This window comes from Panulirus ornatus, chromosome 57 (assembly GCF_036320965.1).
Source record: "Panulirus ornatus isolate Po-2019 chromosome 57, ASM3632096v1, whole genome shotgun sequence".
Taxonomy (NCBI): Eukaryota; Metazoa; Arthropoda; class Malacostraca; order Decapoda; family Palinuridae; genus Panulirus; species Panulirus ornatus.
This window is the reverse complement of record NC_092280.1, coordinates 17487634-17514663: the sequence shown is the minus strand read 5'-3', so window position 1 is coordinate 17514663 and position 27030 is coordinate 17487634. Positions and strand designations below refer to the sequence as shown.

The window sequence follows — 27030 nt, the reverse complement described above, 5'->3', positions numbered from 1 at the left end:
TCATGTGAGAAACTGCAGAAGCTGGTGACTGAGTTTGGTAAAGTGGGTGAAAGAAGAAAGTTAAGAGTAAATGTGAATAAGAGCAAGGTAATTAGGTACAGTAGGGTTGAGGGTCAAGTCAATTGGGAGGTAAGTTTGAATGGAGAAAAACTGGAGGAAGTAAAGCGTTTTAGATATCTGGGAGTGGATCTGGCAGCGGATGGAACCATGGAAGCAGAAGTGGATCATAGGGTGGGGGAGGGGGCGAAAATCCTGGGAGCCTTGAAGAATGTGTGGAAGTCGAGAACATTATCTCGGAAAGCAAAAATGGGTATGTTTGAAGGAATAGTGGTTCCAACAATGTTGTATGGTTGCGAGGCATGGGCTGTGGATAGAGTTGTGCGCAGGAGGATGGATGTGCTGGAAATGAGATGTTTGAGGACAATGTGTGGTGTGAGGTGGTTTGATCGAGTAAGTAACGTAAGGGTAAGAGAGATGTGTGGAAATAAAAAGAGCGTGGTTGAGAGAGCAGAAGAGGGTGTTTTGAAATGGTTTGGGCACATGAAGAGAATGAGTGAGGAAAGATTGACCAAGAGGATATATGTGTCGGGGGTGGAGGGAAGGAGGAGAAGTGGGAAACCAAATTGGAGGTGGAAAGATGGAGTGAAAAAGATTTTAAGTGATCGCGGCCTGAACATGCAGGAGGGTGAAAGGGGGGCAAGGAATAGAGTGAATTGGATCGATGTGGTATACCGGGGTAGACTTGCTGTCAGTGGATTGAATCAGGGCATGTGAAGCATCTGGGGTAAACCATGGAAAGCTGTGTAGGTATGTATATTTGTGTGTGTGGACGTATGTATATATATGTGTATGGGGGTGGGTTGGGCCATTTCTTTCGTCTGTTTCCTTGCGCTACCTCGCAAACGCGGGAGACAGCGACAAAGCAAAAAAAAAAAAAAAGAATATATATATGTATATATATATATATATATATGTATGTGTGTGTGTGTGTGTAATGATAGGTTGAATGTCCAAGGAGAAGATTTTTACTGCAATGAATAGGCAGATGCAATCTTTGAATTGCTTAGTACTTCAGATGTTTCAGATGATACCTGAGAACTTGTTTTTGATTGTATGTGGGTGGAAATATGGATTATGAGTAAGTCTTGCTTGATGAGTTGACTAAAGTTTAAAAGTAAAAAACATAAGAGGCCCTTGACAGTAGTGGGGAAGCTTATGATCACTTTAGTGAAATGACATGTCAAATAAATGGGATATAAGTTGGAATATTGTATATCATATCCCTGGGGATAGGGAAAAAGAACTGCCCATGTATCCCCTACACGTCGTAAAAGGTGACGAAGAGGCGCTGGAGTGGGTTACTGGAAATCCTTCCTTCCCATATTTCTTTTCAAAAGAAGGAACAGAGCAAGGAGTCAAATGAGGAATTTAATCTCCAAGGCTCTGTCAACTGTTCTTGAAGCTATCCTGCTCTTGTGAGAAATGATGAGCATGTATGAAGAAATGAAAAGGAAGATATGGTTTTTATTATTTGCATGTAGGTATTTGGTATTGAAGTCTTTATGTTTCACCCTTCATAAGTAAATAGGAATAGAAAAGATATGCAAGGGAGGAATGGATGTGAACCATTATATGACCCATTATATATGTCTTATTCCTCATAACAGATGTCGTGGGATCCCAGGGATTTTCATCTATGGCAAGCCTGAAGTCTCTGTGGTTGCTCTTGGATCCAAAAGTTTCAACATTTATGCTCTCTCAGATCGTATGACCAAGCGTGGATGGAACCTGAATGCTCTTCAGTTTCCATCAAGGTATTGTATCATGGTATGCCTTATGTACAGTCATGTGTAATGAAAGGTTGCAGTTAAGATATTTCTGATGTTTAGGTAGTGTTTAAATTTTTCATAATATGTCTTATATTACTAAATAGCTTAGTTATTTATGCAGAACCATATAGTAAATAAGTAATTTTTGTCTGTGATGTTGATATAGGGTTAACTTTTGATGTAGAGGTTGGTGAAAGTTTGGGCAAAGTTGGGTATTATTGAGGTTATAGTAGTCTTGATTGTGTTGTATGCAAGAGGAAGGAAGAGATGGATGTTTTGGAATTGAAATGTTTGAGGATGATATATGGTGTGAGCTAGGTTTACCATATGAAAAAATAACAGTGTAAGAGAGAGGTGTGGTTGGAAGTGAGGTCTAAATGAGAGTGTCAGTGAGGATGAGCTGAAATGGTTTGGACATAGGAAGGTGATGAGTGAAGAAGGACTGACAAAGAGAATCTGTGTGTCAGAAATAGAGGGAGCAAGGTAAAAGGGAAGAATGAGATGATGATTGAAGGACAGAGTGAAGGCACTTGTAGGGTATTGGGGCCTCAATGCTAAAGAGGACAAGAGGTGTATGTTAGGTGGAATGAACTGGATTGATATGGTATATGGGGAACAGTATACTGCTAGTAGACTGAACCAAGATATATGAAGCAATCAGGGTGAGCCATGGAATTGTCTTTGGGGCTTAGCTGATGACAGTTGAGAAGTGAGAGGCAGTTAGGTGTAAAAGAAAAAAGAAAATACCCATTTATATGGTTGTAGAAGGCCTCAGGATGTAGATGGACAGACACATAAAAGGATTCAAGAAAGTGTCCTATTTGCACCTAGCAATGGTATACAATTTTAAGTACCAAAAATGATTGAAAGTGGGATCTAGCAGTAGGAGACTGACATCCACCATCCAGGGAAGCAGGAGTAGTAGGTGGCATGTAGCAGTAGGTGACATACCTCCATCATCCAGGGAAGTCTACCATTTGGGTACTGGAAACATTGAGTCAGCACTGTGCTGTGTGTCGCATACCCTGGCCAAAGAACAACTTTCCCCTCTTATCCTATCAACAGTGGTGTTCCTTCTCTTATAAGAACAATTTCCTCTTTTCTACTGGTATCCCCATTCACTGATGATTTCACGCTTCAACTCAGTTTCACTCCTATCTTCCTTCTAATGCTTATTCTCCTTTTTTTTTTTTCATGTTGGAGACTCCAGTTATGGACAAAAGTCCACATCAAGGCTGGGCCTTAATTGAAATGTAGAGAATTATGAAATGGAAAAAGACAGGGGAAGTATTTACGAACTTTTGAGAAAGTGAAAGACCTGTCTTTTGAAATGTACCGAACATATTTCCTCTTTCATTTTGGACTTTTGCAGCATCTCAGAATGGGAAAGTAGTAACCTAGAATTCTGGACTTTTGCAACATCTTCGAATGGGAAAGTAGTCACCTAGTTGAATTAGCAGCACTAAACAATTGCATCTTTAATATTATCCAAGAGTCATTCATTTTCACTATGTTCAGTCTCAAAATACTACAATTCACCCCTGTAGTAACATAAACATGTTTGGCAAAAACTTATCCTTCTCTCTTTCTTGGAAACCTGTCATAATTAATGCCTTAGAAACTACTTCCTAAAAGCAAGGATTTTTGTAGGTGCCATAATTATTTCTTATGAGCTGCTAGTTCATATCTACAGGGATTTTATTTGCCCTAGTATGGAGAACTTACATAAATGAGGTGGCTTTTCCTCCACCTTGGTGTTAATTAGATTAAAATCAAAAGTCTTCCATCTCATTAGTGTTTAAAGCATATTCACTCCAGCTTTCCCTAATCCTTTCCACGTCATAATATTTGTGCTGTTTCTTTGTTCTACATATATTATTTTGGCCACTGTTGTCATGAGCTGTCTGCATGTGTTCCTACCACCAAGGCTTTAACCTAAGGCATTTGTTTGGCTGTTACTTCCTGGAGTTTCTTTGTAGGGTCCAGCCACTTGAGGATTGACCATTATGATACCTACTTCTTTGCCTGAACAGCTAAGCTGTGCAATTCCTTACTCCTTTGGCTTTCCCTCTTCCTATAACCTTTCTACTTTTAAGAGTCAGGTTTAAAAACATCTGTGGAGCCCTGGTTCATTTCTACATTCTTTTTTCTCTATTTTTTTCACCCAAAATGGCCTTTAATTAGGGCATATTTTGTCCATGCCATGTTAGACACAAGCACAAAAAATGATCCACATGAAAGTTGATGATTTGGCTAGTAGACTTTGTCATTGAAACTTTTACCAATAATTATAGCCATAGTTGACTTGCATGTTTATCATTGTCAGCTTACCATTATAGCTCATAGTTGTGTGCCATGTCCCTGCAGTCTATCGTGTATCTAGGAAAGTTAACTTGCACTGCATTGATTATTAGATAGCTGCAAATTTGTCATTGTTGAGGAAGTTATTGGAGTACTTCTAACTCAGGTTAGCACACACAAAATTAATAAGCTCATATATATATATATATTTGCCCCATCCATAGTATCCACATAGCTGTGACAGTTCTGCATACTCAGCCAGGCGTTGCTGAAAGGTTCATCACTGATATTAAGGAGATTGCAGAGGAACTCTTGAAAAATCCTTGTAAAGATTCTGGAGGAAGTGTAAGTAGAACCTTCATTTTGTTTTACTTGTTTCTTTCTAATGTATAATATATCTGTCCACCTGTATATATCTCTGATGTCCGTCCTCTCCAGGAACACCCTCAAGGGTGATGGCCACAGCAAAAGAGTGCTGTTCTTAGCCTTTAGTGCCTTACCAGGCCACTGGCAGAGAGAAACTCAAGTGCATTGTTTCCAGAGGCTCCAACCTGCTACTTCTCCCTGATGCCTCAGCCTAATGTTCCTGTCTAGTACTTCTACCTAATGTTTCTACTTAATGCTCCTTGCTATTGTTCCTACCTACAACTACTATCTGTTACTCCTACCATTTTGCCAAAAGGCAAGGCTAGCACATGGGGCTCACTGCAGAAAAATTTAGACTTACCAAGAATGAGTTGTGTGAGTTAAGTGTTTTTAGATGTTTTTTGTGACAAGGAGAGATTGTATATTTGTGTTTGTGGACAGAATTTCCAGCAGTTCACATATGGGTAAGGCAGAAATTAAAGACAGCTGCCTGGGTCAGAGGAGTGCAACTTAACAATGTTTTAGGTGCTGGCTAACTATGTGGTCATCACTAACCCTTCCTATAACCAGGCAGGTTATTTTATATTTATTTTGCTTTGTTGCTGTCTCCCGCGTTAGCGAGGTAGCGCAAGGAAACAGACGAAAGAATGGCCCAACCCACCCACATACACGTTCACTTACACAAATATACATACCTATACATCTCAACGTATACATATATATACACACACAGACATATACATATATACACATGTACATAATTCATACTGTCTGCCTTTATTCATTCAAATCGCCACCTCGCCACACATGTAATAACAACCCCCTCCCCCCTCATGTGCGAGGTAGTGGTAGGAAAAGACAACAAAGGCCCCATTTGTTCACACTCAGTCTCTAGCTGTCATGTAATAATGCACCGAAACCACAGCTCCCTTTCCACGTCCAGGCCCCACAGAACTTTCCATGGTTTACCCCAGACCCTTCACATGCCCTGGTTCAATCCATTGACAGCATGTTGGCCCCAGTATACCACATCATTCCAGTTCACTCTATTCCTTGCACGCCTTTCACCCTCCTGCATGTTCAGGCCCCGATCACTCAAAATCTTTTTCACTCCATCTTTCCACCTCCAATTTGGTCTCCCACTTCTCCTCGTTCCCTCCACCTCTGACACATATATCCTCTTTGTCAATCTTTCCTCTCTCATTCTCTCCATGTGACCACACCATTTCAAAACACCCTCTTCTGCTCTCTCAACCACTTTCTTTTTACTACCACACATCTCTCTTACCCTATTATTACTTACTCGATCAAACCACCTCACACCACATATTGTCTTCAAACATTTAATTTCCAGCACATCCACCCTCCTGCGTACAACACAACTCTATCCATAGCCCACGCCTCACAACCATACAACATTGTTGGAACCACTATTCCTTCAAACATACCCATTTTTGCTTTCCGAGATAATGTTCTCGACTTCCACACACTCTTCAACGCTCCCAGAACTTTTGCCCCCTCCCCCACCCTATGATTCACTTCTGCTTCCATGGTTCCATCCACTGCCAAATCCACTCCCAGATATCTAAAAGACTTCACATCCTCCAGTTTTTCTCCATTCAAACTTACCTCCCAATTGACTTGACCCTCAACCCTTCTGTACCTAATAACCTTGCTCTTATTCACATTTACTCTTAACTTTCTTCTTTCACACACTTTACCAAACTCAGTCACCAGCTTCTGCAGTTTCTCACATGAATCAGCCACCAGCGCTGTATCATCAGCAAACAACAACTGACTCACTTCCCAAGTTCTCTCATCCACAACAGACTGCATACTTGCCCCTCTTTCCAAAACTCTTGCATTCACCTCCCTAACAACCCCATCCATAAACAAATTAAACAACCATGGAGACATCACACACCCCTGCCGCAAACCTACAGTCACTGAGAACCAATCACTTTCCTCTCTTCCTACACTTGCACATGCCTTACATCCTCGATAAAAACTATTCACTGCTTCTAACAACTTGCCTCCCACACCATATATTCTTAATACCTTCCATAGAGCATCCCTATCAACTCTTATCATATGCCTTCTCCAGATCCATAAATGCTACATACAAATCCATTTGCTTTTCTAAGTATTTCTCACATACATTCTTCAAAGCAAACACCTGATCCACGCATCCTGTACCACTTATGAAACCACACTGCTCTTCCCCAATCTGATGCTCTGTACATGCCTTCACCCTCTCAATCAATACCCTCCCATATAATTTCCCAGGAATACTCAACAAACTTATACCTCTGTAATTTGAGCACTCACCTTTATCCCCTTTGCCTTTGTACAATGGCACTATGCACGCATTCTGCCAATCCTCAGGCACCTCACCATGAGTCATACATACATTAAATAACCTTACCAACCAGTCAACAATACAGTCACCCCCTTTTTTAATATATTCCACAGCAATACCATCCAACCCCGCTGCCTTGCCGGCTTTCATCTTCCGCAAAGCTTTTACTACCTCTTGTCTGTTTACCAAATCATTTTCCCTAACTCTTTCACTTTGCACATCACCTCGACCAAAACACCCTGTATCTGCCACTCTATCATCAAACAAATTCAACAAACCTTCAAAATACTCACTTCATCTCCTCACATCACCACTACTTGTTATCACTTCCCCATTAGCCCCCTTCACTGAGGTCCCCATTTGTTCCATTGTCTTGTGTACTTTATTTACCTCCTACCAAAACATCTTTTTATTCTCCCTAAAATTTAATGATACTCTCTCACCCCAACTCTCATTTGCCCTCTTTTTCACCTCTTGCAACTTTCTCTTTACCTCCTGCCTCTTTCTTTTATACATCTCCCACTCCTTTGCATTATTTCCCTGCAAAAATCGTCCAAATGCCTCTCTCTTCTCTTTCACTAATAATCTTACTTCTTCATCCCACCACTCACTCCCCTTTCTAATCTGCCCACCTCCCACGCTTCTCATGCCACAAGCATCTTTTGCGCAATCCATCACTGCTTCCCTAAGTACATCCCATTCCTCCCTCACTCCCCTTACCTCCTTTGTTCGAACCTTTTTCTATTCTGTACTCAGTCTCTCCTGGTACTTCCTCACACAAGTCTCCTTCCCAAGCTCACTTACTCTCACCACTGTCTTCACCCCAACATTCTCCCTTCTTTTCTGAAAACCTCTACAAATCTTCACCTTCACCTCCACAAGATAATGATCAGACATCCCTCCAGTTGCACCTCTCAGCACATTAACATCCAAAAGTCTTCCTTTCGCGTGCATATCAATTAACACATGATCCAATAACGCTCTCTGGCCATCTCTTCTACTTACATAAGTATATTTATGTATATCTCTCTTTTTAAACCAGGTATTCCCAATCACCAGTCCTTTTTCAGCACATAAATCTACAAGCTCTTCACCATTTCCATTTACAACACTGAACACCCCATGTATACCAATTATTCCCTCAACTGCCACATTACTCACCTTTGCATTCAAATCACCCATCACTATAACCTGGTCTCAAGCATCAAAACTACTAACACATTCATTCAGCTGCTCCCAAAACACTTGCCTCTCATGATCTTTCTTCTCATTCCCAGGTGCATATGCACCAATAATCACCCATCTCTCTCCATCAACTTTCAGTTTTACCCATATCAATCTAGAATTTACTTTCTTACACTCTATGACATACTCCCACCACTCCTGTTTCAGGAGTAGTGTTACTCCTTCCCTTGCTCTTATCCTCTCACTAACCCCTGAATTTACTCCCAAGACATTCCCAAACCACTCTTCCCCTTTACCCTTGAGCTTCGTTTCACTCAGAGCCAAAACATCCAGGTTCCTTTCCTCAAGCATACTACCTATCTCTCCTTTTTTCTCATCTTGGTTACATCCACACACATTTAGACACCCAAATCTGAGCCTTTGAGGAGGATGAGCACTCCCTGCGTGACTCCTTCTTCTGTTTCCCTTTTTAGAAAGTTAAAATAGAAGGAGGGGAGGGTTTCTAGCCCCCCACTCCCGTCCCCTTTAGTCGCCTTCTACGACATGTGAGGAATACGTGGGAAGTATTCTTTCTTCCCTATCCCCAGGGATAGGGGAGAATACCTAACAGGCAGGTATTAGTGGTAATATACGTTCCTGATTGGGGACTGCCTATCAACCACCATTGTTTAGTTTTATTACAATATCTCTCTCTCAAAAAAAAAAAAAGTATGAAAATGACCCAGAAAGAGCATTTATGATGCTGATGGATGAGTGCAAATCAGTATCTGTATGAGACAATGAAAATATCTTTGATGAGATATTTTATTAGTAGTGATACTAGACTCTGCCTCCAAATGGCTACAGTGATAGCAAAAAGTCTCCTTTGATAAGGCTGTATTTTTTATCTCTGTAGATGGAAAGGAGTACAGTCTCATAAGAACCATCTTACTCAAAAGGTGTCCATCCTTTCCCTGCTCCTGTGTGGAATGCAGCCTTAAAGATGGAGGAACCCCTTATGAAATGGATCTTGAGGCTATATAGTAAAATTTAATATTTTGATGAGAATGTCATCATGGATTTTAAAGAAACTGAGATTGATTTAAAAGCAATAGTAGATGAACTAACATAAAACTCAGCATCAAGACCAGATGGAAGACTGATAATCTTTAGAAAAAGCACCTGTCACAGATATGTGATGTTTGGAAAAATGATAAAGAAACACGTAATGAGACAAGCAGTAACAGCCACAAGATTGCATGCAAAATTAGGGCATATATTTTCCTGCAGTTGGTTTATCAAATAGGTGGTTTAGAAAAGTATCATTGTTCATGATAAAGATAAATCTATATCCTCTTAGTCACTTTTAATGTATTCCATTTTACACCTTGTTGTTTATAATAGATTTCATTTCATTGGATAACGTTATGTCATCTTTATCTGTAAGCTTAGGAATTATGTATGTGATGCCAAAATACAGTTTATATTAGATCTTAGCAGTAACAATATTCAGAGAATCATAATGCCAGATGTATTATATAATCCTCCTTATGGCATGACTTATAATGATATCACTATGTAATCATGTTATTATTTCCAGAATTTAATTTTCATTATCTCTATGTATTTATTGATCTGTATCCATTATATATATATATATATATATATATATATATATATATATATATATATATATATATATATATATATATATATACATATATATATATATATATATATATATATATATATATATATATATATATATATATATATATATATATATATTTTTTTTTTCTGCTGTGGTAGTGCATAAAAAGATGTGCTGTGCTATCCAGCACAGAATACTGATGGCTACTAATCAGCTGAGTTGAAAAATATATATTGGCAAAGGATGTGGAAACAATGTATGAGTTTCCAGTAATTGTTTCCCAACTCAATGTGCCATTTTGTACTGGGCTCAGGGTGTATAAATGACCCAGAATTTGTATTGTTGTGCCTTGTATACTCATTAATATAATTATTTGTAATTGTTAAGTTCTCAAGTATTAGAATATTTTTATTCATTTATTTATATTTATTATACTTTGTTGCTGTTCTCCACATAGCGAGGTAGTGCAAGGAAGCAGACGAAAGAATGGCCCAACCCACCCACATACACATGTATGTACATTCATGTCCACACAAGCACATATACATACCTATACATTTCAATGTATACCTATATATACATACACAGACGTGTACATATATACACATGTACATAATTCATACTTGCTGCAGGTAGAATATTTTTATACATATAAGATATTTCCACTTGATTATCTGTTTGTTTGGTCTTTATTACCTTTATTCTTTTGGTTATATTATTTCATATTTTTATTATTTTCAATGTCATTCGTAACACTTGTAACCTGCTCCCTTTTCAAAGGGTAGCTTTTCCACTTCCTCCAATCTCTTGAATTTTTCTGCTTTACTTTTTTCTCATTCTAGCCCTTTTTTCTTATTTAATTTCCAGCTTTGAAGAGGACATCTGTTTATGACTGGGGCTTGCAATTAGAAGAAAATTTTTGCTGGCATTATGCCAGAATTATGAAAAAAGTGTGAAATAACAGACTGAAATATTCCCAAAGAGACTTAGAGAAAACAGAACAATAATTGATTTGAATAGTGGCTAATAACATTTAACCATAGAAAATGTAGTCACAAGGGTTTGAAAGGGAAAGGACAGACTAGTCTGTGAACACCATATTAATGGAAACAAATTACAAGTCATCACAATGAACCTATGATGGGAGTATTATGTAAGAAGGACTGTAAGTTCATGGTCAGTGAGATGTTTAGGAAAACGTTTATGATGCATATTTGACCTTAGCTGGAATATGCCACAATAGCCCCCACTCTTACTTTCTACCAACATTGGAAGAAAGACAGATAAGGTGAGATACATGAGACAGTAGACCATGATGGAGTTAACATAAAACAATGCTCTAAAGTCAGAATATAATCTAGAACAGGAGAGCATAGTGCAATCGGAAGTTAGGCCAGAAAATTGTAAGGATGGCTGTACGAACTGTTTCCTTAAGAATTGTGGGCACATGGAAGAGGCTAAGCATTTTACTTTACCTGAGTGATAGTTTAACAGGAGTGCAGAATTCTTTGGCAGGTGTTTTAAGCACTGTCTGCCATCTTCTGAGGACATATTATGGAGAGATATGTAAACAAAAATTTTAATAGTAATCTCTATCAACTAGAAACTTGATATCAACATGCACACATTTAAGGGAAAGGCAGATGCACCTTAGTTATTAATAGTTATCAGAACTCCCTTTCACTTCATTATGCTAGCTTGTGTGCATGCTTTATATAGGAAAATTGATGTGAGCTTTCACTTTTTTGCTTCCTTTTTGCCCACAGGCAGCCCTGTATGGAATGGCTCAGAGTATTCCTGATCGTTCATTGGTTGGGGAGATGGCTTGGTGCTACTTAGATGCCATCTACTCTACTAAACAACTTGAGGCACCTAAAGTGAAATGATGTGTTTAATGTGGACAGTGAAATCCATGATGACTTAAACTCCATCTCTGAATTTTTGGTCAGGTATCATTCAATTAGGTGAGGTTCTTGTGATAGTTAATCAGAGTCGCTGAGAATTCTTTTATATCAGCTTTGTATATAAGAAGCCAAGAAGGAAACAATTTGAAGTATAGGGGAATAGTCTTCAGTAGGAAGTGACCAGAGAGAAAAATTGAAAATAATATCTGATGCCTTTCAGAACCACGGAAGTTTAAGATGTTAATGAAACCAATGAAACCTATCCGTCTGTGTGTATTTCGTATATCATTAAGCCTACCACTATCATGATTTTGATTGAAAAAGGTAAATCGTTGATGAAACCAGTATGCAAATATAAAAGATTATTTGCTTTAGTAATTGTTCTCCTTTTCATATGTGTGCAGAATAAAGGTAGATAGAGTGATTGATGCTACCCTAAATACATTTATATACACCTTTTTTTTATAACTTTGGTAAGCACCTAATCGACAAATTTCAAATTTTTAAGGGATGGATGTCGTGAAGTTGTAAAACAAAAAGAATATAAGGACAGAAAGAATATGAAAATAAGTTAGGAGAATGTAATGTTTTTAGTCTGTAAAGTTTGCATACTGAGTAGAACACTACATTTACACTGAAAAGTGATTATCATTTTTTTATGTGAAATGGTTAGTTGTTGTTAGAGCTGAAACCTTGTTAGCATATCGTCATCAGGTGTTTCTAACATGCATCCAGTTTTTGAAATGGTTCAACAAAATGTCATTGTATGTCTGTTCTGTGAGCATTGATATGAAAACTGCTAATGGATCCTTAGTAGTTCATACTCTATGTAGATAATGAAGTAAAAAATACTTGAGTACTAAATAGTATATGAATTGTCTATGGCATGCATATTACATATTTCCTCTTAGTTCTCAGAAGTATATGATGATTTGTTTTGGACTCATTATAGATATGTTGAACAATTTGCAGTACACACACACACACACACACACACATACACACACATGTGTTGTAAATTACTGTATAAAAGTGTAGTTCTGACTTGCTAGAGGAGAGTAAGATTTATGTTAATGTAACTGTAAAGACAGCACTCATTGTCAGTGAAAGATTAAATTCTTCTCTTGCTTTTAGGATGTTTTGCTGTAGTAAGCTTCATTACCAATACTAGTATTTCTTTGGGGATAATTGAAGACCTCTAGCACTGCATGAGCCATAAAAGGCTGGTATGGATTCAGTTATAGGATTGTACCAAGACCAGATCTGCAAAAAAAGGAGACTAGAGGAAATGAAAACACCAGAGAAGAAATATATAGGGATGTTTGGGAATTTGTTAAGAAGTTGAAAATATTGAGCAAATACTTCAAGGCTCAGGAGGAGAGCCATAAGATAAGAGAAGGGTTAAGAAATTTAAGAAACAGTTTTGAGTGAGTAGGAACAGAAATACAGTTTAATGAAGGGGATTCAGGAGATTCAAAACCAGAGTAAAGAAAGTGGAGCCATTAAAATGCAAACAAAATCTAAGAGTTATTTTCTAGATATACTGGACTTAAATGCATACAGAATCTGTTGATGACAATATTGAGCAGGGCATTGCAGGAGCATATTGGCAACCATTCAGATATAGGAAAGGACAAAAGCACATGCAGTATCTATTGAATAGAGAGGGTATGGAAGTGTAGAAGGATCACTATTGATAGCAATTCATTTAGAGAAAAAGACTTACACACCCATAGACTGATGATAGTAGAGGCAGGGGAGTATAGAAGGAGCAATGTCAGTGGCAGAACAAGAGACACTGAGCATGAAGAGTTATGGAGAGGAACATAGACCTAGGATGACACATAAAGAAGTACATAGGATATGATGTGAAGTGGTTGAAGGAATAATACGCTTTGTCAAAGATGAAGCAATCAAGGAAGTTTATCAGCTCATTGATGGAAGGTTTAGAAACATACGGAGCATACAGGACCAGTGCTTGCTAGCTAAAAGAGAGATGATAGAGAAAGTTAGATACACAGAGACTGAAAGCTCTACACTGAGGGATCTAGCTGAAAAATGGGTGTTACCAAAATTAAAAGATTAGTAAAGCAAGAGATTGATAAGTATATCACTGATTTTTTGGATTAGAAAATCGTACATCAAGTAAGAGAGAACAGGGAAAGAAAAGAAGCTCATATTAAAAGATTAGTAGAGGCTATGGGAATGCCGGATGTAGTTTCAGTGATAAAAGACAGGAGAAGAATTGGTGGTTGTAATCAAGACATAAGGAGGTGACCATTTATGGTTATGTTTGGCATGGAGTTGTCGAGCCAGGAAGTACTTAGGAAAGCTAAAAGGAACTAAAGTTAAAGGTAAGATAGAACTGATTGGGATATTCATCTGATGTGACAAATCAAAGAAAGATGGGGAGAAAAGCAAAGAGTACAGTCAGAAGAAAAAATGGAGATGCCACACATGGCAAGAGGATGGAGCAGCCCCATTAGCACAGCAGAGAGAGCAGGAATGTTAGATGGTAATGTCAAACTGGAAATACTGTATTCAAATGTTGATGGATTAATAGCTAATAGTAGAGAGCTGGAATTCAAGGATCATATAAAGGAAAGTGTACCTTGATGTTGTGGGAGTTGTGAATATTAAGCTTACAAAAGAAATGAAATCTCTACTGTTCTGCCCGGCTGGGTACATAGTAGCAAGAAAGGATAAAGAAGGTAAAGGAGGAGGAGGATTTGCCATCTTAGTGAAAAATTGTCTTACATTTCAAGAAATAGTGAAAGATGGCTTATTCAGGCAATACTCAATTGGAAGAGTAACTGTGGGAAGGGGGTGGTGTTCATATTATATGAACCTCCAAAGAATTCTAACTGTCTATAATATACAGTGACAATGAAGGAACAATCAAAGTGGTACATGAAGCAGTGAAGCACTCAATTCTTAGAGATGGTGAAAAGAAGCACTTTTATAGTATATGTGTGGAGGATGAATGGAACAATGAGTGAGGACATGGTTAATGCAGATAGAATACATAAACTCATGAGGTTGTATGACACTACAAAATGTTGAAGAGATGGGGCTCCATGAATGTAAAACTTTCTTCCTATAAAGTGTAAATATGTAATTATAAATGGTAATTACACACACACACACACACACACACACACACACACACACACACACACACACACACACATGCACTTAAACTCATCATTACTTACTGACATGCATGTATGGGCTGCTTGGGATCAAATCCACATAGGTTCAAATCCTGGTTGTGAAAGCTGATCCACAGTCCACCTTGCCATTTATTGTTCCTTAGGAACTGGTTGATGAAATGGCTACTTGGCATAAACTAGAGTATGTGTATGTGTACACACATACATAGGAGTAAAGTCATGGTGCATATATACGAGATTAAGAAGACTGGGCATCATGAGTGTAAAAGTCTCTCTCTGTAAAACACAAATAGTAAGCACACTTGTGGAGGTGGAGGTGCTCCCGGGACGCGGTGAACCTTACTCATGATTCTGGAGGGTCATTATTATTATGTACAAGTGTGTGTGTGTGTATGTGAAGGAGTTTGGGGAGGTGGGGGTCAGAAGGGGCCCATGAATAATATACAGGTACTTTTCAATTTCCTCATGGTAAGGTGCCTGAGGATTGGCGGAATGCTTGCATAGTGCTATTGTACAAAGGCAAAGGGGACAAAGGTGAGTGCTCAAATTACAGAGGTATAAGTTTATTGAGTATTCCTGGGAAATTATATGGGAGGGTATTGATTGAGAGGGTGAAGGCATGTACAGAGCATCAGATTGGGGAAGCGCAGTGTGGTTGCAGAAATGGTAGAGGATGTGTGGATCAGGTGTTTGCTTTGAAGAATGTATGTGAGAAATACTTAGAAAAGCAAATGGATTTGTATGTAGCATTTATGGATCTGGAGAAGGCATTTGATAGAGTTGATAGAGATCCTCTGTGGAAGGTATTAAGAATATATGGTGTGGGGGGCAAGTTGTTAGAAGCAGTGAAAAGTTTTTATCGAGGATGTAAGGCATGTGTACGTGTAGGAAGAGAGGAAAGTGATTGGTTCTCAGTGAATGTAGGTTTGCGGCAGGGGTGTGTGATGTCTCTATGGATGTTTAATTTGTTTATGGATGGGGTTGTTAAGGAGGTGAATGCAAGGGTTTTGGAAAGAGGGGCAAGTGTGCAGTCTGTTCTGGATGAGAGAGCTTGGGAAGTGAGTAGGTTGTTGTTCGCTGATGATACAGCACTGGTGGCTGATTCATGTGAGAAACTGCAGAAGCTGGTGACTGAGTTTGGTAAAGTGTGTGAAAGAAGAAAGTTGAGAGTAAATGTGACTAAGAGCAAGGTTATAAGGTACAGTAGGGTTGAGGGTCAAGTCAATTGGGAGGTAAGTTTGAATGGAGAAAAACTGGAGGAAGTGAAGTGTTTTAGATATCTGGGAGTGGATTTGGCAGCGGATGGAACCATGGAAGCAGAAGTGAATCATAGGGTGGGGGAGGGGGCGAAAATCCTGGGAGCCTTGAAGAATGTGTGGAAGTCGAGAACATTATCTCGGAAAGCAAAAATGGGTATGTTTGAAGGAATAGTTGTTCCAAAAATGTTGTATGGTTGCGAGGCGTGGATTATGGATAGAGTTGTGCGGAGGAGGGTGGATGTGCTGGAAATGAGATGTTTGAGGACAATATGTGGTGTGAGGTGGTTTAATCGAGTAAGTAATAATAGGGTAAGAGAGTTGTGTGGTAATAAAAAGAGTGTGGTTGAGAGAGCAGAAGAGGGTGTTTTGAAATGGTTTGGTCACATGGAGAGAATGAGTGAGGAAAGATTGACCAAGAGGATATATGTGTCAGGTGGAGGGAACGAGAAGTAGGAGATCAAATTAGAGGTGGAAAGATGGAGTGAAAAAGATTTTGAGTGATCGGGGCCTGAACATGCAGGAGGGTGAAAGGCGTGCACGGAATAGTGTGAATTGGAACGATGTGGTATACCGGGGTCAATGTGCTGTCAATGGATTCAACCAGGGCATGTGAAGTGTCTTGGGTAAACCATGGAAAGTTCTGTGGGGCCTGGATGTGGAAAGGGAGCTGTGGTTTCAGTGCATTATTACATGACAACTAGAGACTGAGTGTGAACGAATGTGGCCTTTGTTGTCTTCCTAGCGCTACCTCGCACACATGAGGGGGGAGGGTGTTGTTATTTCATGCGTGGTGGGGTGGTGATGGGAATGAATAAAGGCAGACAGTATGAATTATGTACATGTGTATGTATGTATATGTCTGTGTGTGTATATATATGTATACATTGAGATGTATAGGTATGTATATTTGCGTGTGTGGACGTGCATGTACATACATGTGTATGTGGGTGGGGTGGGCCATTCTTTCATCTGTTTCCTTGTGTTACCTCGCCAATGCGGGAGACAGCGACAAAGCAAACTAAATAAATGAATATTTTCAATTTGCATGTATTTGATTTATGTCATATTTAGAATAATGGGTATGGTCCATTAACAGTTTCATTTCATGACACTTCTCATGATCTTAAAATAATTTTTTGGGTTCATGTACTTCCATCTCATATAACATTAATCTCTGTGCCTATTTTTTTTTTTTTATCATTTCACTCCACATCTCCCATTTTTTTGTTTTCTACAAGTTGCATCGTTGCTTTTGCTTCCGTTTTGTAGATCTTGTCACAATTGCTAGGTCTTGATATTGTCTATTATCTAAATCCATTTTTGGCCAATATGCTATTCAGAAGAATGGTAAAACTGAACAACTTTTGTGTTGACAAGCAGGTATAATGTGACACTTCTTTTAATTCATATAGGCTTAAGTTTAGAATAATGTGATCATCATTGAACTGGTTGCCTGGTGAAGTGGTGTTGCCACCACCGTGCAAGAAGTATGCTAATGTATGACGTGGATATAGTCTATAGTCGTGGAGTACTACACTATTTTTTGTAGCAGTATACTGTATATTGCATGTGTTTTGCCACTTGAATCATACCGCCAGAGCATCTCTTAAGTTTACCTGGTACCAATCAAATGTAAGGCCATCACTACTGAGCTTAAGATGAATCTGCTCTGTGTTAAGAGAAAGGTGAATGAACAGCTTATATTAAGCATACCCTTGGACTTAGTGAATCTACTTTATGAACTATTCTTGATAGTGCAGAGAAGATGTAGGTGTGTGCGAAGAGTGGAACATTAATCAATGCATCTAAGACCTTGTATTCCCAAAGTTTGACTGTGGAGAGAATGAAACGAATGTTAAGCACATGGATCAAACATCAAACTCATGAAAATGTTCCCTTCAATATTTTAGTGTTACAAGCAAAGGCCCAATGTATATATGATGACTTGGCAGTGGAAGAAGAGCAGTGAAGACATATCAATCAAGTCCTGGTTGGTTCATGAATTTTATGAAACCATACAATTGCCACAATATAAAGGTGGCTGGTGAGGCTGCTTTTTCTGATGTTATTGCCAAAATTTTCCCTGGAACCTTCAAGGAAGGCAGTTATTTTTCTAAGCAGATTTTTAACATGGATTAGATTGGAGTATTTTGGAAAATAATGCCATCGAGAATGTACATTTTCCTTGAAGAGAGGATTTTCTGATGTTATTAATGGAATTAATAACTATATACTGGAAGATAATGCCATTGAGAATGTACATTTTTCTTGAAGAAATGGCTGCACCAGGATTTTGTTTTAAATTTCTTTTTTTTTTTCATAATAGATTGCCGTTTCCCGCATCTGCGAGGTAGCTGAAGGAAACAAAGAATGGCACGCACATCATCTCATATGCATATATATATATATATATATATATATATATATATATATATATATATATATATATATATATATATATATATATATATTTTTTTTTTTTTGCTTTGTCGCTGTCTCCCGCGTTTGCGAGGTAGCGCAAGGAAACAGACGAAAGAAATGGCCCAACCCACCCCCATACACATGTATATACATACGTCCACACACGCAAATATACATACCTACACAGCTTTCCATGGTTTACCCCAGACGCTTCACATGCCTTGATTCAATCCACTGACAGCACGTCAACCCCGGTATACCACATCTGCTCCAATTCACTCTATTCCTTGCCCTCCTTTCACCCTCCTGCATGTTCAGGCCCCGATCACACAAAATCTTTTTCACTCCATCTTTCCACCTCCAATTTGGTCTCCCTCTTCTCCTCGTTCCCTCCACCTCCGACACATATATTCTCTTGGTCAATCTTTCCTCACTCATTCTCTCCATGTGCCCCAACCATTTCAAAACACCCTCTTCTGCTCTCTCAACCACGCTCTTTTTATTTCCACACATCTCTCTTACCCTTACGTTACTTACTCGATCAAACCACCTCACACCACACATTGTCCTCAAACATCTCATTTCCAGCACATCCATCCTCCTGCGCACAACTCTATCCATAGCCCACGCCTCGCAACCATACAACATTGTTGGAACCACTATTCCTTCAAACATACCCATTTTTGCTTTCCGAGATAATGTTCTCGACTTCCACACATTCTTCAAGGCTCCCAGAATTTTCGCCCCCTCCCCCACCCTATGATCCACTTCCGCTTCCATGGTTCCATCCGCTGCCAGATCCACTCCCAGATATCTAAAACACTTCACTTCCTCCAGTTTTTCTCCATTCAAACTCACCTCCCAATTGACTTGACCCTCAACCCTACTGTACCTAATAACCTTGCTCTTATTCACATGTACTCTTAACTTTCTTCTTTCACACACTTTACCAAACTCAGTCACCAGCTTCTGCAGTTTCTCACATGAATCAGCCACCAGCGCTGTATCATCAGCGAACAACAACTGACTCACTTCCCAAGCTCTCTCATCCCCAACAGACTTCATACTTGCCCCTCTTTCCAAAACTCTTGCATTCACCTCCCTAACAACCCCATCCATAAACAAATTAAACAACCATGGAGACATCACACACCCCTGCCGCAAACCTACATTTACTGAGAACCAATCACTTTCCTCTCTTCCTACACGTACACATGCCTTACATCCTCGATAAAAACTTTTCACTGCTTCTAACAACTTGCCTCCCACACCATATATTCTTAATACCTTCCACAGAGCATCTCTATCAACTCTATCATATGCCTTCTCCAGATCCATAAATGCTACATACAAATCCATTTGCTTTTCTAAGTATTTCTCACATACATTCTTCAAAGCAAACACCTGATCCACACATCCTCTACCACTTCTGAAACCACACTGCTCTTCCCCAATCTGATGCTCTGTACATGCCTTCACCCTCTCAATCAATATCCTCCCATATAATTTACCAGGAATACTCAACAAACTTATACCTCTGTAATTTGAGCACTCACTCTTATCCCCTTTGCCTTTGTACAATGGCACTATGCACGCATTCCGCCAATCCTCAGGCACCTCACCATGAGTCATACATACATTAAATAACCTTACCAACCAGTCAACAATACAGTCACCCCCTTTTTTAATAAATTCCACTGCAATACCATCCAAACCTGCTGCCTTGCCGGCTTTCATCTTCCGCAAAGCTTTTACTACCTCTTCTCTGTTTACCAAATCATTTTCCCTAACCCTCTCACTTTGCACACCACCTCGACCAAAACACTCTATATCTTCCACTCTATCATCAAACACATTCAACAAACCTTCAAAATACTCACTCCATCTCCTTCTCACATCACCACTACTTGTTATCACCTCCCCATTTGCGCCCTTCACTGAAGTTCCCATTTGCTCCCTTGTCTTACGCACTTTATTTACCTCCTTCCAGAACATCTTTTTATTCTCCCTAAAATTTAATGATACTCTCTCACCCCAACTCTCATTTGCCCTTTTTTTCACCTCTTGCACCTTTCTCTTGACCTCCTGTCTCTTTCTTTTATACATCTCCCACTCAATTTCATTTTTTCCCTGCAAAAATCGTCCAAATGCCTCTCTCTCTTCTCTTTCACTAATACTCTTACTTCTTCATCCCACCACTCACTACCCTTTCTAATCAACCCACCTCCCACTCTTCTCATGCCACAAGCATCTTTTGCGCAATCCATCACTGATTCCCTAAATACATCCCATTCCTCCCCCACTCCCCTTACTTCCATTGTTCTCACCTTTTTCCATTCTGTATTCAGTCTCTCCTGGTACTTCCTCACACAAGTCTCCTTCCCAAGCTCACTTACTTTCACCACCCTCTTCACCACAACATTTACTCTTCTTTTCTGAAAACCCATACAAATCTTCACCTTAGCCTCCACAAGATAATGATCAGACATCCCTCCAGTTGCACCTCTCAGCACATTAACATCCAAAAGTCTCTCTTTTGCGCGCCTGTCAATTAACACGTAATCCAGTAATGCTCTCTGGCCATCTCTCCTACTTACATAAGTATACTTATGTATATCTCGCTTTTTAAACCAGGTATTCCCAATCATCAGTCCTTTTTCAGCACATAAATCTACAAGCTTTTCACCATTTCCATTTACAACACTGAACACCCCATGTATACCAATTATTCCCTCAACTGCCACATTACTCACCTATGCATTCAAATCACCCATCACTATAACCTGGTCTCGTGCATCAAAACCACTAACACACTCATTCAGCTGCTCCCAAAACACTTGCCTCTCATGATCTTTCTTCTCATGCCCAGGTGCATATGCACCAATAATCACCCATCTCTCTCCATCAACTTTCAGTTTTACCCATATTAATCGAGAATTTACTTTCTTACATTCTATCACATACTCCCACAACTCCTGTTTCAGGAGTATTGCTACTCCTTCCCTTGCTCTTGTCTTCTCACTAACCCCTGACTTTACTCCCAAGACATTCCCAAACCACTCTTCCCCTTTACCCTTGAGCTTCGTTTCACTCAGAGCCAAAACATCCAGGTTCCTTTCCTCAAACATACTACCTATCTCTCCTTTTTTCACATCTTGGTTACATCCACACACATTTAGGCACCCCAATCTGAGCCTTCGAGGAGGATGAGCACTCCCCGCGTGACTCCTTCTTCTGTTTCCCATTTTAGAAAGTTAAAAAAATACAAGGAGGGGAGGATTCCATGCATATATATATATATATATATATATATATATATATATATATATAAATATATATGTATATATATATATATATATATCTTTCTTTTCCTTCTTTCATACTATTCGCCATTTCCCGCGTTAGCGAGGTAGCGTTAAGAACAGAGGACTGGGCCTTTGAGGGAATATCCTCATCTGGCCCCCTTCTCATGGAAGCGGAAGTGGATCATAGGGTGGGGGAGGGGGCGAAAATTTTGGGAGCCTTGAAAAATGTGTGGAAGTCGAGAACATTATCCCGGAAAGCAAAAATGGGTATGTTTGAAGGAATAGTGGTTCCAACAATGTTGTATGGTTGCGAGGCGTGGGCTATGGATAGAGTTGTTCGCAGGAGGATGGATGTGCTGGAAGTGAGATGTTTGAGGACAATGTGTGGTGTGAGGTGGTTTGATTGAGTAAGTAACATAAGGGTAAGAGAGATGTGTGGAAATAAAAAGAGCATGGTTGAGAGAGCAGAAGAGGGTGTTTTGAAATGGTTTGGGCACATGGAGAGAATGAGTGAGGAAAGATTGACCAAGAGGATATATGTGTCGGAGGTGGAGGGAACGAGGAGAAGAGGGAGACCGAATTGGAGGTGGAAAGATGGAGTGAAAAGGATTTTGTGTGATCGGGGCCTGAACATGCAGGAGGGTGAAAGGAGGGCAAGAAATAGAGTGAATTGGAGCGATTTGGTATACAGGGGTTGACGTGCTGTCAGTGGATTGAATCAGGGCATGTGAAGCGTCCGGGGTAAACCATGGAAAGCTGTGTAGGTATGTATATTTGCGTGTGGACGCGTGTATGTACATGTGTATGGGGGGGGTTGGGCCATTTCTTTCGTCTGTTTCCTTGCGCTACCTCGCAAACGTGGGAGACAGCGACGAGGTATAAAAAAAAAAAAAAAATATATATATATATATATATATATATATATATATATATATATATATATATATATATATATATATATATATATATATGTATTTATTTTGTTTATAATACATAATCGCTGTTTCCTGCATCAGCACGGTGGCACCAGAAAACAGACAAATGGCCCATCCACTCATATACACATATATACACGTAAACTCCCATATACATACTCAGACATATGCATATATACACATGTACACATTCATACTTACTTGCCTTCATCCATTCTTGGCGCTACTCCACAGGAAACAGCATTGCTACCCCCCTGCTTCAGGGAGGTAGCGCCAAGAAAACAGACAAAAAGAGGCCAAATATGTTCATACTCAGTCTCTTGCTGTCATGTGTTATGCACTGAAACCATAGCTTCCTGTCCACATCCAGGCTCCACAGACCTTTTCATGGTTTACTCCAGACGTTTCACATACCCTGGTTCAGTCCATTGACAGCACGTCGACCTCAGTATACCACATCGCTTCAGTTCACTTTATTCCATGCATGCCTCTCACCCTCCTGTATGTTCAGGCCCTGATCGCTCAAAATCTTTTTCACCCCATCCTTCCACCTCCAGTTTGGTCTCCTGCTTCTCCTTGTTCCCTCCATCTCTGACACATATATCCTTTTTGTTAATATTTCCTCACTCATTCTCTCCCTCTGCTCTCAACCACACTCTTTTTATTTCCACGCATCTCTCTTACCCATTTATTACTTACTTGATAAAACCACATATTGTCCTCAAACATTTCATTTCCAACACATCCACCCTCCCCTGTACAACCCTATGCCTCACAACCTTATAATATTGTTGGACCTACTTTTCCTTGAAACATACTCATTTTTGCTCTTTGAGGTAACATTCTCTCCTTCCACACATTTTTTATCGCTCGCAGAACCTTTGCCCCCTCCCCCACCCTATGACTCACTTCTGCTTTCATGGTTCCATTCACTGCCAAGTCCACTCCCAGATATCTAATACACTTCACCACCTCCAATTTTTCTCAATTCAAACTTACATCCCCACTAACTTGTCTCTCAACCCTGCTGAACCTAATAACTATGCTCTTATTCACATTTACTCACAACTTTCTCCTTTCACACACTTTTCCAAACTCAGTCAATAACTTCTGCAGTTTCTCACTCAAATCAGCCACCATTGCTGTATCATTGGCAAATAACAACTGACTCACTTTCCAGGCCCTCTCATCTGCAACAGACTAAATACTCGCTCCTCTCTCCGAAACTCTTGCATTTACCTCCCTAACCACCCCATCCATAAACAAATTTTAACAACCATGGGGGACATCACAGGCACACCTGCTACAAACTGACATTCATTGGGAACCAATCACTCTCCTCTCTTCCTACTCGTACACATGCCTCACATCCTTGATGAAAAACTTTTCACTGCTTCTAGCAGCTTACCTTCCACACCATAAAACTTTCTGTTGTTATTAATAGAATTAATAACTATATACTGTAGTTATTTCCCAGTATGATATTCGGTACAGTGTTACTATTAATGAAACCTCTAAATCTCCATTAGTTACATTATTTGATTTATGTGACCATTTTCAAGAATGTAACTAGCATGTAGAATGATAGGTCCCAGTAAAATGATGAATATTAATTCTGATTGCACAGTTTCCAAAGTTTTCAATAACAGTGTGAGAGGGAAGACATCATTTTTCAAATTGAATGCCTAGAGTGTTGCCGCCTGATGACACTGCCAACGGCAGTTTATAAAAAAAATCATTCCATGGATTAAAAGTATTTGTGTGCAATCACTATGGCAGTTATTCTTTCTATTATGAGGAAGCAATTGAAGACCTTTACTTTGCCTCAACCAAGACAATATGAGGACAATAAATGTAAGCGGAGAAATTTGTCCAAATTAGTCCAAACAGCAGACTACTAAAGGCAGTCAAATTAAACCTGCTTATCAACACTAAATTTGTTCCGTTTTATCTTGCTTCTCAATTGCATATCAGCCAAAAATAGATTCCGATAAAGGAGAATATCAAGATCTGGCAACTGTAACAAAATCTACAAAAGTATGCAAGAGGAAAGGATAAAGAGATAAATGCAATAAGAGATGGGAGTACAGAAACTTAAAAGCTGATTTTAAGATCATAAGTGTCATGAAATGAAAGAGGAGCTTAGGGAAATTAGAAGTAAGATAACAATCACAGATTGGCATCATTGAGGGGTTTTGATAAAACATGTAACCAGAGGAATGAAGGGGGAATTATTGAAGTGCTGGAAATGTCAGGGGGTGCTAGTATAGACATTGTAGAGGCTGTTGAACTATGGGAAATGCCCATGATGCTGATTACATATAGTGATGGAAATACTGGGCTGGGAGGTGCAGTTTTTGAGCTGGGCAAGAGACTTAGAGCATGTTGACATGCATTGGGACAGGAATCTAGGGACACTGAAGAAAGGTGAGGTCACTGAAACCCTAGATAGAATGATATGTACTGTAAGAGACAGCAATTAACAGAAGAGTGTAGAGCATACAGGATCAGTGCTCATTAGTAGAAATAGAGAATATAAAGAAAGCCAGAGGTACAGAGGCTGATGGACTTGAGTGCAAAGTAGCACCTAAATCAGTAGTTGACCAGGATCTTGACACGTTAATTTTTGTTTGTGCTACAGAAGAACACACACCAAAGAAAGAGGACACCAAAGAAAGAGGAAAGGAAATGACAGAAGTACTCATTAAAAGGTTATTGCTTACAGGAAGATCACACAAAAGAAAGAGGAAAGAGGAAAGAAGAAATGCTCATTAAAGGGTTACAAGAGGCAGCAGAATTACCAACTGCAATCTCGATGATAATGGAAAGAAGAATTGGCTGTTATAATCAAAATATAAAGGGACAACCAATTATCATTTTGTTTGATATGGGATCATCTAGTGTAGAGGTACTATGACAGGCCAAGAAACTCAGAAATAGGGTGGAATTCAACAGAGTACTCATGAAGCATGATAGATCAAAGGAAGAAAGGGAGAAATGAAAAGAATATAGCCAAAAGGCAATAACTGGAAGCTGCCAAATGAAGCAAGAGGACAGATCATTTCTGTCAGTGCTCCAGAAAGGTTAGGAACGTTAGACATTGATGATAATAGACTCGAAAGGGTTGCATATAGGGAAAGTGCACCTGATATTGTTGGAGTAGTGGAAACAAAGCTTGTGAAAGAGATAAGATCACCTTTTCTGGTGGGAGAGAAATAGAAGATAATGGAGGTTGAGGTTTGCTTCATCTATTAAGAGAAAACCTTAAAGTTCAGGAAACATTAATTGATTACACGTCCAGACAACATAGAATGGGAAGGATAATTGTAGTAAAGAACTTAGTTGTGTTGATGATGTTTAGCCTTCCAAAGAATTTTCGTGGTCCAGAACTAATATACAATGATATCAGTGAAGAAACAGTCAGATTGGTACTTGAAGCAGTCAGTCATGCACTTCTCAGAGAAGGTGAATTATTGATGATGGAGGATTTCAGTTATAGGAAGATACTCTAAGGAGATTTAGAGTCTTATTGTGATGTGATTGTTGAGAAACAAGTTCCCAAAGTGTGTGAACAGGAAAGTTTTCTATTCTAGCATGTTGGTGAACATCCTAAGATGCGAGTGTCTGACTCAGCTTTATCAATATACTTTATCTTCTCATTGATATTGAAGATATTCATAGATATTTGCCATTTCCCGCACGTGCAAGGTAGTGCTAAGGACAGAGGACTGAGCCTTACAGGGAATATCCTCATATTGCCCCCTTCTCTGTTCCTTTTTTTGAGAAGTAAAGAATGAGAGGAAAGGACTTCCAGCCCCCACTTTCTCCCCTTTTCGTCCCCTTCTAAAACATGCTGGGAATATGTGGTAAGTATTCATTCTCCCCTATCCCCAGGGATAAGATATTGAAGATATATTCTATTTATTTATTTTGCATTGTCGCTGTCTCCCACATTAGCGAGGTAGCACAAGGAAACAGTCGAAAGAATGGCCCAACCCACCCACATACACGTGTATATACATACACATCCACATACACATGTATATACATACACATCCACACACACAAATATACATACCTATACATTTCAATATATACATATATATACACACACAGACATATACATATATACACATGTACGTAATTCATACTGTCTGCCCTTATTCATTCTCATCGCCACCCCGCCACACATGAAATAACAACCCTTTCCCCCCTCATGTGTGCGAGGTAGCACTAGGAAAAGACAACAAAGGCCATATTCGTTCACACTCAGTTTCTAGCTGTCATGTATAATGCACCAAAACCACAGCTCCTTTTCCACATCCAGGCCCCACAAAACTTTCCATGGTTTACCCCAGATGCT

General features: G+C 39.3%; 1 protein-coding gene across 10 annotated transcripts in view; it reads left to right on the top strand.

Moving 5' to 3' along the window:
* The window catches only part of Sply (Sphingosine-1-phosphate lyase), a 167679-nt gene that overhangs the window by 100617 nt on the left and 40032 nt on the right, over window positions 1-27030 (top strand). For 7 of the 10 annotated variants that reach the window (XM_071694493.1, XM_071694497.1, XM_071694495.1 and 4 more), the window contains 3 exons: window positions 1668-1814; window positions 4355-4475; window positions 11437-12438. In XM_071694493.1, the coding sequence (XP_071550594.1) occupies window positions 1668-1814; window positions 4355-4475; window positions 11437-11556 (388 nt within the window). In that variant the 3' untranslated portion in view covers window positions 11557-12438. Of the gene's footprint in view, window positions 1-1667; window positions 1815-4354; window positions 4476-11436; window positions 12439-27030 lie in introns of those variants that run through there. The other 3 variants (XM_071694499.1, XM_071694500.1, XM_071694498.1) reach the window with 3 other exon arrangements.